General features: G+C 32.0%; 1 protein-coding gene across 1 annotated transcript; it reads left to right on the top strand.

Moving 5' to 3' along the window:
• The first annotated feature begins 98 nt into the window (after positions 1–98).
• On the top strand, positions 99–1,384 carry LOC131849806 (uncharacterized). The gene is made up of 2 exons (XM_059199925.1): positions 99–377; positions 637–1,384. Exons 1-2 carry the CDS (start codon positions 240–242, stop codon positions 814–816), a joined length of 318 nt encoding a protein of 105 aa, XP_059055908.1. The 5' UTR covers positions 99–239; the 3' UTR covers positions 817–1,384.
• The last annotated feature ends 12,891 nt before the right edge of the window (positions 1,385–14,275 follow it).

Genomic DNA, 14,275 nt, shown 5'->3' with positions numbered 1-14,275 from the left:
AAACTCAAAATATTTGTTACGTTGCAGAATATGAAAAACATAAACTTAGTTGTATGGGTATTGTTCCCTTTGCCTTCCCAAAAGGATAATCAGAAGAAAAAAAATAAGTTACTGTCAGACACTGTATTTCTTGTTTTAATTAAATATTTTATCAGTTTTCGTTTCAGTTAACTCTAATTAAAATTATTTATCTCATTAAAACGCCTAATTATAGACAAGAAATTATATAACTTATCATAATGACATCGGCATCGTCGAGTAGTGCTCGCTCGCTGTTCGCCGAATCGAAACAACGTCTCGCCGAGCGAGTACAAGTAAATATGAATAATATTTCATCTCTAGCACGGCAAATACAAAGAGGATCTAAATCAAACGAGGTTAGTATATTTAGTACCGTTTGTTTTGACTGGCTATATACGGACAGAAAAATTTGCTAAATCCTAACGGGACTTAAGTAATGATTTACAAAAATATGTACTAAGTGACACTACACGCGCAAAGCTGCGTGCAAAAGTAAGGCTTATCTCTAATAATAAAAATGTGTTATTTCCTGATACCAAAGAAACCTCAGCTTTATAGTATTAGTGTAGAATTATTAAAATAAAAAGGATTTTGAATCTAAATTGTATTTTCTAGCTCCTGACCAAAGCAGCAAGGGAGTTTGCAGGAACAGAGAACTTGATGGAGAGCAGCGAAGAGAACCTCAAAAAGATGCATTTGATATCTGTACACATGGGCTATCAGTTTGAAAACATACAGAAATCGGCCCAAATGTTAACAGAGATTAATGAAAAAGTTGCCTCTATGCAGAGATGATGTGTCATTTGAGATAAATTTATGTATTTACTATGAATATAGAATTGTTATTCTATTATGAAAGTGTAGCTGTGTCTCTTGTTAATTGCCACATGTAAACTACAAATAATATAACTATATATGTTATGATGTGGTCATGCACAACAAAATGTCCAGACATGTGGTGGAACCGAGTAGCTAGATGCATTGGTAATTAATAAACTTTGAAACATACTTGACTTTGTGGAGAGATTTACTGTCAGGTGCACCATCTTCATCATCATCACCAATCATGTTTGTTATCATTTAAATTTAATTAGACAGAAATTATATATATAGGATAGGGGTCATATAAGTAACTAAAACTGTGTAGTTTAAGTTAGTTTTGTCTACAAAAACATTATTATTCATAAACAATTATGTAATAAGCTTTTTGCAAAGAAATAAATAAGTGGTAAAATAATAAATGTGGCTATTGAAGTGTTTGAAATTAAGTTTACTTGAATAAATATAATTTCTGTCTTATTAAATTTAAATGATAATATTTGTGGATATTAGGAAGTACAATGATTTTATTAATGTTCCTTTGTTTTGTGTTTAATTATAATTATTTTGTGTTCAACAAAATAATTTTAATGTAAATAAAGTCACTCACCAAGTATTATAATCAACCCATTTTAGCTAATAAAGTGTTTTGTCCTATTATTTGAACTTTTTTTTTGTATCCAGAATTATAGTTTATACTTATAGCTTTTGTTAGTCATTCTAGTTAGTGGTAACCTGTCTACTTTATGTGTATATATATGAACTACACCACAGATATCATGTTATCAACACAGTACTGATATACTCTGAAGGACTACAGTGTTATACCTCTGTCCTGAAATTTCATTGCCTTTCCTTCAACAAAAACACATCTTACAACCCAAGTTGCTTGAGTACTGAATTGAGCATCTTACAAAGTCAACCTTGAGTTTAATTTGGATGTAAGTCACTAAACATTTTATACATGCATATCTAATAAAATGAAGTCGCTTCTGTTGTCTGGTCCTTTAGATTTTCAAATTACGCAATGGATTTTAATTCAGTTTTTAGTAATAAATAGTGATTCAAGAGGAAAGTTTATATGTATAATACATGTAGACCCGTGCAAAAGCCAGGACAGGTAGCTAGTATTATATATATATAGGTAAAAATTTAGGCTCAAATTTATATCAGATTCTGACTGGGCGACCTGAGCTGATGGTATCCTTCGATTGGCGCATTAGATACTCCCTGCCCTCTTTGGAGATACGATAAATCTGATAATGTGATCCCACTCTAAGTAGGTTAGTCCTGATATTATCCCAACTAAATAATAAATTATTTATATTATCATGTTTAAATTTTTATTGTACTTATATTACGTAAATTTGTTTATTGTAAATCTGTGATGGTCTCGGTTGTCCAGAGCTTTAATTGTGGTGGTTTCGATTTCTCGCGTCATGCAACATTTGTATACATGAATATAATTATTTGTATGGACGTATATTTCATATATATTTAAGTATTACGATCAGTTGTTTAGTACCAATAATGCAAAATTTAGGCTAGATGACGCTGTGTGAATTGTCTTGGGTTAAGTTCTGATTGCGAGTATCTTACCAATGAGTTTCAAAATTCCGATCGAAGAATAGAAGAATAGATTATATCAACAGTTTTAACAGATTGCTGCTATTCAATGTATCTGGGAAGCTACTATGACCGAATAAGAAATAATTATTCGCGCCACTCCGTTTTTGCAACATATATTGTAGTTACGTTCCTATTGGTTATATCGTGATGTTATATAGACTAGTCTTTTAGATAAATAGACTATACATCACTTAAAAGATTTTTAGTCACACTTAAGGGCCGGCAACGCGCACGTTACACGCCTGGCCTATCAGGCGTTCATAGGCTACGATAACCGTTTACGATCAGATGGACCGTATGCTTGATTGCCACCATCATGATATAAAATAAAATGAAAAATAGGATTAGTGGTAAATTTATGAGTTTTATTCGGGATAATGTCCATATATTATCATGAACATCAACATCATCATCAACTCACAAATTTTATCTCTTTATAATATTACTGTCTACAGATTGCGATACTTTTGTGGCAGGCGCTCTATTGAATATGGTAGGTATACTCTAATTGTAGTTTATTACATCGGTTCAGCTCTTTTAGTATCCTGCGGTGAATTCCGTTCTTTAAATTATAATTACATGGGGAGGGAGAAGTAAGTTAGTACTGGAGACTAATGGACTAATAAACTAATTTTTAGGCTTTAACTGTAGTAATAATTCATAATCTCCATTTTTATTTTTAGTCCGCAAGATGACAATATAAAATGACATGGCCAGAAGTTATCAAGGAAGGTGACATACTGCGACGCACATAAATAATAGGATGAAGGTAACGCAGTGATGATTTCGATAACATATTTAAGAAATATATAAATTCCATAATAATAGTAAATTTGTAGTTATATTAAGTATTAAGCTTCTAAAGACTTCTAATAAGTAATTCTAAATGGGCATATTTTAAAATATCGTCTGACACCTACTTTATTTCGTGTATAGCATGATGATGATGACGTAAATGATGCACTTCACTTATAATTAAATTTATGATTATTATTGCCACTCGGCAAGTACTTCGGTACTTCCGGTTAGGATACTCCACAGTCCAAGTCATCAAAAAATCGCTTTCGATTCAAGTTTGACCGCAATATGTAAAATTAAAAAAAATTAAACAAATAGTAACAGGTATATTCCTGTTAAAGTGTCTGTAATAGGCCTACCCGCATAAAGGTAATTTGATTTGATTTTATTCATAAAATTACGTAAATATTTGTTTATTATCGCATACACGCGTTATATACGTGTAGGTATGTATGTGTATATAGGTAGGTGTACAGTGCAAATTAGAAAGGACCACAAGAAACACTGCATACATCTTTATCGTGCATCGCAACAAAGTGAGCGGAATTTCTGTCAGTCATTCGTCTGCTGATGTATCTATGCAAGACTGGGCGTGCTCGCAACTGGAGGGCCAGGAAGTGATCTGATCACGAGTTTTGTCCGAGAGTTCGGTGAAAGTACCAGGATTGTATTCACACTTACCTACCTGCCTACCTACGTACTAGGTGCATAAGATGCAGACAATTCTTAAGCGGGGGTTTACATGTGTGTTTGAAATTTTATATACATATAATCAAAGGCATTGCTAAACGTCAAAATTGTTGTGCATCTAACACTTGTCATGGGTATATTTGAAACCAACGGCAGCGGGCGAAGCTACCGCTGTCTATTTATTATTTTTTACATCTATACTTAACCTATTACAAAACAGAAACACCAAACTGAAGCAGCCAATATTTGTTGATACAGAATAGATACAAAAAAAGTATCAATTCTATATAAACACGTATTGAATACTTCAGTGATCATCTAATCCATCGTCAATTATATATTATACTCGTATTATTTTCGTACGGACAGACAGAATCGTGCCGGCAATGCCATTGTATCCATTGCCCGCTCTAATTCTTGCACTTTCGTTATTTTTTTGTACGACATCCATTATTATTGTATCGGGAACGAGGTTACGCAACCGTCTTTGACGTTTTGATATAATTTTTAGTGCTTTGTGCATCCACTGACATTTATTTGTAGTTTGTAAAACGTACAATTTGTTCATCTAGTGCTTATTGTTAAGCTGTTAAGGCACGCAATCGCTTAATGTTGTTGTTAACGGACAGTATTATATAAATTAGTGGTACAATTTGGTCGTGACTGCAGAAGCGACTGGTACTTCCATTACGCAAGTTCAAGTTGTAATTATGTACGTTGAAAGTGCAAAATTAGCGGCTAATGGCACAGGCAGACTTGTATGAAATCACGATGAGATATGGGGCGAATCGTTTTTTTAGGTCTCAGCAATTGAATAAATTGTTCTAAAAATTAACAGGTTTTCATAGTAAATACGACCTCTTGACCCTAAAATTTAAACGTTCTAATATAATGTGGCAATTATATAAGCATTTTTATAGTTCCGGCTACTTTGTTTGAGGTAGATTTTTATTTTAATAGAATAGTTTGATGCGCTAACGGACGGATGGCTGCCATGACGAAGTACCAGTGTAGGATGATATGAAGTCAGGTCAGTTGTCACATCGTGATTTGTGGTGTATTCAAATCAAATTAAAAATCATGTAGCACATTTTAGCCACTTATGAACATATTTTTTTTTTGTATTATATTTTTTTCCCCACCTTTCACCAGGAAACCACCGCTTTCTGAGATAAATATCCGTCCAAATAGATACACTATTCCCTATTACTTACAATCTCCTCTCCCTAGAGGGAAAACTCTACGAAGACATTGGCACGCGTATTTCTGTGTCACCCAATTTGTTGCGCTAAACCACTTGCATTCTAAGTTCCGGTTTACAGGATACGGATATTCGTAGTTAATGTCTTAGTCATTAGGTATAAAATCGAGATAAATCATAACGGATTTAGACTTACATTAACACGGGAGTTAATGGTGTATATTGAAAAGATAATCTTCAAAACAATTTCGACGGCTTCGATAGCGGTTTAGCACACAGCTATACTTCCGATGGTCGCTGGTTCAATTCCTGGTACGGTGCAAACATTTATATTCATGAGTATGGTTGTCTGTATTGGTCTGGCCGTTTTCTATAAATATTATGTATATATTTACAAATAGAAAAACTATGTATTTACATCAATTGTCTAGTACCCGTAACACAAGCTCTGCTTATCGTGTGCGTATCGATGGCGCTGTGTTAACTATCCCGGAAAAAAATGCTGTCAATAATTTTAAGTCAGTTGAAAGAGATATGTGTACGTTATCTTTTTAAGTAATATTAACAATAATTATCCAAGAACAAGCACGTTATGCGACGCCCGTGATACCGCTCTCGCATTGCCATTCCGTAGGACTAAGATATCTTGTCTCTTACCCTGTGATTACACTGCCTTATTATAAAATGAGTCGGTTGAAGGGTTCAACCGACTCATTTTATAAAGCAAACTTATTGGCGGCTGTTATAGGTGAGATAGAGGTACCCATGCAGATGAGTTTACATAATATACCACATTGTAAATATGTTTACTATACTTTAATATGTAAAATTCTCATGTCACAGTGTTTGTAACTAAATGTCTCCGACACGGCTTGATTGATTTTTAAGAAATTTTGTATGTATATTCAGTATGTCTGAGAATAGGATGCAATGAATGAAGAGTCCATGTGTGGGTTCATCAAAAATAAAAAAAATATTGACATTATTTTTTTATGATTATATATAGACGCAACCCCAAATTTTAACCTTTATATAACATAAACACCTTTTGTTTAATATCGATATTAGTACTTTAATTTATATTTATATTGGCTAAAAGCCAGGCCACATTTGCCAGGTTAGCTATTTTTGTTATATAAAAATAAACCTTTTAATCGTCAGTTGGGTAAAAATATCAACATTATGCCAATCTTATACTATGTAGCATATTGTCATTGCATCATATAACAGTGTGTAATGTGAATAATAGGCGCATCTTATAGGTATAGGAAGATATTACGTCAGAGTCCCCACTTTGTGCACGCTAGTTGCACCTGCTGTGCATCGCACACAGATTATAAAAACAGATGTGGACAAACAGGTTACCTGTAAATGCCTAATAATAAACTACCTTCACTGCTATAACACTGTACAGGGAGGGGGGTTGTTAATAATGTGGACTGATGACCACATTGCTAGCAATGTTCCATGTTGAATTGCCCCTGGGAACTATCGTTATAAATTTGTGGTCAATTGGTCACGATGGGCAACCTGATCTGATCTCATGCTCATTTTATCATCCTCCACTTCCACTGGTGCCCCGCTAGTGTAACCCGTTAGCGCAGGCGGGTGCACGATTCCATTATCATTTACATATGAAAAAAAATACTAGACGTGGTAGTCACACCGGCATTGCCATTTGTTGAAGTAGAAGTAGTTATTATATAATGATTGTATAAAATATTATTTTATAATAGATAAATAAAAAAAATGCAATAGTATGGTCATGGACAATCTGGCTGAACTTGATAATGTGAGCATGCCTAAAGTAAAAAAAAAATATTCATGTAGGTCACTTTTGTCTAAGCATGTCATATTTTTTATCACTATTGAGAGGAGTTCGCAACATATATTTTTTTTATGTTAGACATATATGTACTGTGTATGATATTATCATTATTCATATCTATTCTAAAATTACTATATATATAATATAATGTAATACATATAAACCCAAATACAGATCTATTTCATGTATGGTAGTAGTAGCTCAGTTGAGTTTATAGTTATTTATAATAATAAATTTATGTAATGAAAGATGTTTTAATTACTTTACTTACTTAATGTTTTTATTGTCTTTTGTAATGCAGGTACCTAGAAATAATTTAATTAAGATTTACTTATTACTGTGGTGACCCAGATTTGTCAGGCGTCTACTAAGAGTTATTTTCTATGAAGTAATTTTTTCATTTTACTTTTTGCGGGTGAAATAGGTGAGTCTGTGGGATATCTTATGCTCACCTATTTCAGCTTTAATAAAAATATTTTTTTTTTTTAAATATTTTTTTTCCGAACTATTCTAATGCTTTTGGCCGCAGCTGACCTTTACAGCTGTAAAGGTCACTTTAGAGCTTCACTGTACGATAGGAAGCGAGTGTAGATGACAATTCAAATAGCTCTGAGGGCCAACTCTTGCCTGACAGATACGACTTTAGTTTGAAGGCACCGTTACCGGGGTTCGGCTTAGGCCGTTCTAATTTTGATCCCTTTTCTAATTGGACGGTGGATAGATCTGAAGGGAAAAAAGAGCATAACTATTATAAAGCAGCCAATTTCCCTTTTCTAGAAAAAGGACATACAGCAATTGTTCGCTCTTAAGACTATACACTACATAAATTGTCTTATATGTACGAGTAGATGACTATAAAATCTTATACTAAATCTTTATGTTTAAAATCTTCCACTCGTAAAATGTTCATTTATCTGTCTTTGACTCATCTACATATTAGACTGAGACTTATCTATCATCTTCGGCATTCGTCATATTAATCTACGACAATAAGAAATATTTTTGTACTAATTTCTTCATTTTATCTCAAGTATATTTGTTCTTAGAAATATATTTGTCATATCCGAAATGTTGATTAAAAAGAATAATTAAAATGTCTATCTGATTTTCTATGTATAATGCAAATAAATCATATTCTATCTATCTATCTAAACTAGCTTTGTAATTTTATTAACAAATGTATCCCTTAGTATACCTATTAACATAAAAAAACATGAGGTCGAACTGTAAACCTCTTCCTATTTGAAGTCGGTTAATATACCGGCGTGTAAGTGAAAGACTACATTATCCTAATATGTGTGTATTTTCACTCATGAATTCCTTGCTATGTATGTACAATCAACAGCATAATTATTATGTTTTACCATTCTTCAGGTACATTCATTTGTGTATATTGTTTTCAATAATATCACTAATACTGGAAAAAGTAATAATACTTTATTTACAACACTATAAAATCATAAAATCAAATCGTAATATAGATAAGTCTATTTTTTACCATCTATTTTTAGGTTTAGAGATATTGGCCCTTCAGATGCAATGTACACCTTTTACGTCAAATTTGATAAAATTCCGTTATTCGTGAATACATACAGACAGAATTACACACTTTCACATGTACACTTTACTAGCTATTGACTGCTAATACTTCTGTCTTTTTTTTGAGACTAAATATAGCCAAAGGACGTCCTGATCATATCCTTTTTTGAGTATGTAAGGTAACAATCGTATATACAGACTTTCGCCTTTGTTATATTCGTATGGTATTTATATAATTTTAAGTTTACATCATCCATTTAGTACAGTTTTTTACTGTCTATAAATAATCAAAGGTGCATAACAGCTACGTCTATTAATATAAATTCAATTATCGAATACCGAAATAATTTACTTTTATAACATAAGCCACCCAGCGTATAACATGTAATCTTATGCAATCGTTAGATAATACAGTGTAAATTATTACGTAGGGTTAATTATGATTAGCAAGAAGATATTCGAGTTAGGTCATTGGATCTGACTGTACTGTGTCAAGTGGAGCGCGATGTTACCTGTTGTCTGAGGTAACACACAGAGTAACACTGTTACGAGGTAATTATGTCTAATCATACAGGCATTTGTTGCATGAACCAATAACTAGTTAGGGGGACTGACTGTTTAAAGTACTTTAGGAAGGGCTGGAATCACTACGCGTGAAACTTAATACTGCAATCTGTGTCTACAATACTTCAAATTGTTATGTATTAAATAAGCTAACATGAACGAAACGGTTGTGTTCTCTATTGAAGTTCTACCATATTTGTGACATCATTCATTGACAGATTTCTGAATAAGTATGGATTACATAATTTTTACAGCGGTTTGGTTCTAATGACTTTTATTTTATTAATATAATTAGAGTGAATGAAACTGGTATTGCGTAAGTTACCCAGTACAACATTTAAAAATACAACTTTAAATATTTTCTTTATTTACTTTACTTTTAAAATTAAGTTTGTGCATTTGGATCTTCGGGGTAATCTCCGCTATCTACTACCGACTTTGAAAATTCTTTTAGTATTGCATAACTTATTTATCGACAATGCTGTGTGCTATATAACATCGCGCTTTACGCAATAGGAGCAAGGCACAATGATAGTTGTTGAAAAATAAAAAATAAAGTATCCCTTAGTGGTAAGGTAACCCCTTAAATGGTATGTATAGACAGATTGTGAAATTAACTACGTTCCGAGGATTATTCTAGAAAGGTCACTAACTGTAACCGTTTACCATCAGATGGGCCATATGTTACATTGTTAATAAAAAAAATATTAACATATATTGCCTTAAAACGGAAACAAATTGACATTTTGAGTTCATAATATAAGTATTTTAGTGTTTTCTAAACAACAAACATATAAGGAATTTTAACAGAAAAATCAGTAAATTTGCTATGTTTCCTCCATTTTTTTTATAATTATAGATAGATACCCATAGTTATGGAAAAACTCGTAAATTGTAACAAATTATAATAAAAAAAACCATTGGTCATCACAAGACGTCTTCGTAGTAAGTACCTAAGTATAATAGATATGCTAATAAGTTTAACAAAATTGTCATACTTATTGACGAGTTAAATGAACAATATGAAACCGGTTTAATACGTAAATACGCGTCTTAACTATGTTAGCCAGATCTGTTAATAATTTTCTCGGGAATTAAAATATAAAAATAACAAGCAATAAGAAATTACAATTCTCAAACAACTTTAGAAATGGAGATTCGATTATATTTATTTTTTATTCTCTTTATTTATGTGTGTTAAACAATATCTAACTCTATTTTTATATGTGAACCAATCGGTAATTCTTTTTTATTTGAAAGTTAGCGTTTTTCGCATAGTTTATATAAATTTGATTGAGATCTAGCCTGTAGGTTATAAATGACCGTTATTTATAAAAACTAAATCGGTTTTTCTGGTCTTTTAGAAAAAACATTTTTTAACAATTAAAGAAAATTTTCATATTTACGAAAACTTCTAAAAAAGCCAACTGCTTGGCGCATAAAATTGAAAAACAAAGATGTTTGTTTGTTTCTAAATTTATGCAAGGCTGAATCATTAAAAAAATGTAACTTGCAAATTGCAAATTTTAACATCCCGACTAATTTAGGAGATTTGGTAATCCTAGTCGTGACACGTGTAGTTATTATATATTATACATAAATATGCGGTAAATGCAAGGCTTGCAATAATAAATGCATGCGAGCATCTTCAACTGTATTGCTGCCGGGTCGAGTGACCTTAACCCTCAGCAAGGTAAACGCTTCAGGTCATATTTGTAGGACGGAAATGAGTATGCAATGTATGAATTTCTTTCCTTAATTATAATATATAACTACTGGGTGGAAATGAGTATTTGTTACGCAGACTATTGGACCTATTGCTAGTAATTGTCAGGTCCATGCGCTCCTCCTAGAAACAATCGTAGTAGATTTTGTCACGATGGGCTAACTGACGTGACTACATTTTATCAAGCAGTTATTATTAATTATCGATTGACTCCTAAACTAGTAGCGTATACCTCATTCATTAAAAAAGAATAGAAGGTGTTGTAACTTAAACTTTTTATTTCAATTATTTCCAGTCACTCATCATCATTATTTCAATTAGAACCTGTTAATTAAAAATAATCACAGGGATCACGTAGGGAAATAATATTTTTCTAAAGTCCTCCTCTATATAATATACGAAAAAATTGAAGCCACTGCTATTAGAGAAATGCCTCAATTGACGATTTTTGAAATTATACACATCATTCAACATCCAAACACAATGTACATTGTGTATGAATAAATAAATAAATTTGGTAGAGGCTCCCTCAAGTAAGATATTGTTTTATATACTATATTGACAATTAAATGACGTTAACAATTCTACTTGATTAGTAAAGATAAATATGAAAATTACTACAGTAGAGGGGGGAATGTTCACTCAAAATATTGTAATACATAAAAGTTTTAACAGCTGAACGAATTTGGACCATACATGAACTATAAATTATTCCCATTGATGTTATACTTTATCTACTAATAAATGAAACAACTCAAATACTTATTTACAAGGACATAACCCGTCTCGAATCATTCAATCCTAAAATGAGGCATTAATAATTCATGCCAAATTAAAAAACCAAGTTCCCGATGGTGGGTTAAGGTCAAACTACAATGGGCAGTTAAGTTTACGTGATCTACCTACAGTTGTGTATTGAAAGTGTTTAAATGAACATAGAATTTTGGTTTCTAGATTTTCAAGTAATTCAAATAGTAGAAGGATTTCATTTTAATGTAATTTTTATATTACGCGATATCTTCGTCTCGTCATATATTCTTTGGGCGATAGAGTTTGTTCCCATTATATTACCATATTGTTTTTCTATAGGAGATTATTGCTTGTCGAATAGAATCCTTAATTGGTTTAAAGACTTGTATAAAATTGGCTAGCCAAATTTTCCAAAAAGTTCAAAAATTTTCTTAATCCCCAGAGAGCTCACTTTATGGAGAATTTTTCACTGAATTTCTTCCATCCATTTTCATCTTTCCACATCAAAATAGTCTCTACAAAAAGGTATTTCTGTGGTATTCGTGTGGGCGTATGTTTAAGGGACAATGGTTCGTTATTGTTTCATATTATTTGAAGGTTTTTCCTATCGAATTTTACCAGATGTTTTCGTATTGGAATTTCCAATAAATGAAATTATGATAAAGGGTAAAAATCCACTATTTTGCCCTTTATAATAATTTCATTTATTTTATTCGACAACGAAATATCTTAGTCTTAGTTAAACAGATTGATGTATGGATGTTTGTTACTCTTTCACACAAATACTACTGAACGGATTTTAATAAAACTTTTCACTATGTTACTGTAAAGTTCCATCAAATTTTAAGTTTCATTGTAGCTTAGCTTAGCATCAGAATGATATATAAGCTATAAATGACACGCAGGAGAAACCGCGGGCACAGCTAGTCTAATGTATTTTATTAGTAAAGGTTTAGATGTTTACTATGTGAATTCGTGATGCGTAAGAATCGGGTTAACATTATTAAGGTGATGGAGGTCATGAATGTCTTCATGCTAATTCGAAACGGAAACCACTTGAAATTTTAATTCATGTTTCGTTTGCTTAAATGTTGGTGTGTAAATGTCTTTGGGGGTTTGGTCTGAAGGTCAAGGTATTATAGTCTCTGACGCAAGAGGAATAAAATCTTAGTTCTTTTGAGAGTGGTAACACATGACGGATCGAACATAGCTCTATTATTAACTCATGCCACCTCAATAAAATTTTACATGAATAAACAGAATGTACCAGAAGGATGGACATAAGCTTTATCTCAGAAAATAACGTGATATAAGAATAAGGTGAAATAGGAGATAAAATCTTGGGCAGGCGATGACGCAGATAAGAGTATAGTAGAATATGACAATTAAAAATCTAAATTAAATTAGTAAAGATAAATAAAAATTGCAAATGTAGCAATTACCCCATTTAGCAGTGCTTCCGAGACACTGGCGGCATCGGAAATAATTATATATTATTATTGTAATTTCTCAGCGTCATTATTTTCTTGAAGAAGTATGATTAGTCATTAAAACATCAGGATAATATCAATAACCAGGAGGTCGCTAGAAGTGGTGTTGGAAGGTTGTACGGAAGTAATATGACACATGATTAGCTATCAAGAAGAATTAACACATTATCAGTAAGGAGGATACTGTATATTACATTTTATTGTTATAAAAGTAGATCTCAATATCTACATTCTTATTTACCGAGATAGACTTTGTCGTCTGAGTTAATTGCAATAGTTATACCATTATAAAGTCGCACAAAATATTTTCTTACAATATAATAACTCAATTTGTAAATTGTGTCCTCATAATTTATTTCATCTTTCATCTAAAAGAACAAATATATCATATGTTTTTGATAAGAAACGACGTGCATAAGAGACTGTGTGTTCCTAAATGATTACATCTCAATCTCAAAATCAGATTCAGATAGAGCATTTTCAAAAATTTTCTTCACGGTATCGTGAAGAAAAACTTTGTAAAGGAAAGTCACCACATGTCTAGCTAAAAATTTGATAAATCCTCACAAACAGATATATTTTTTTAAGATGAAGTATATAGTACTTCGAGGAGTAGGTACAGGTTTCGACCTAGTTCAGACTCCAGACTCTCATAAGGAATGACTTCATAGTTTAAACAGAATTCCTTGTGAGCAGTAAAATAAACATGTATTGTTATTATTATATTAATAACTATTTCAGGCACTCAGCATCTTCCTTTATAAGCCATGTTGATATATGACAGTGAAATAAAGGGTACGGAATAATACATCTTAAGTAGTCCCTAGAAATGGCAAATTGTTCATATAGGTGGCGGTTGCCACTTTTCATGACGGCTGTAGGCTAGTTAGCCATTTTAGTGACATAAACAAATGATTCAATAAATACACATTCATACAAATTAACTTGCAAAGGTACTTACCTACCTATTATGTTTAAGGAAACATCAGATGCCTTGTTTTCATCTCTCAATGTCAAACGCTTTCCGAGAATTGTAATGATTGAGTCAGGAAATTTAATACGTTTATATTTTTTTTTTACTTTTATTTGACCTTACTTATTGACACATCTGGTGCATATTTTTTAATTTTTGTAGGATGTTGGGGATGAAAATTAACTGAACGAAAAATATAATTAATCCTTACTTGTAGTATGAAATACTAACATATTTGTGCTTTTAG

The sequence above is a fragment of the Achroia grisella genome, unplaced genomic scaffold (assembly GCF_030625045.1).
Source record: "Achroia grisella isolate CSIRO2021 unplaced genomic scaffold, CSIRO_AGI_Agris_v1 utg660, whole genome shotgun sequence".
In the NCBI taxonomy this organism is placed as follows: domain Eukaryota; kingdom Metazoa; phylum Arthropoda; class Insecta; order Lepidoptera; family Pyralidae; genus Achroia; species Achroia grisella.
The sequence above is the reverse complement of the archived record's forward strand: the minus strand, read 5'-3'. Positions and strand labels throughout refer to the sequence as shown.

Coding starts and splice junctions, on each gene's coding strand:
- LOC131849806 (XM_059199925.1), top strand. CDS start 240: ATGACATCGGCATCGTCGAGTAGTGCTCGCTCGCTGTTCGCCGAATCG. Junction 378..636: donor GAGGATCTAAATCAAACGAG/GTTAGTATATTT, acceptor TGTATTTTCTAG/CTCCTGACCAAAGCAGCAAG.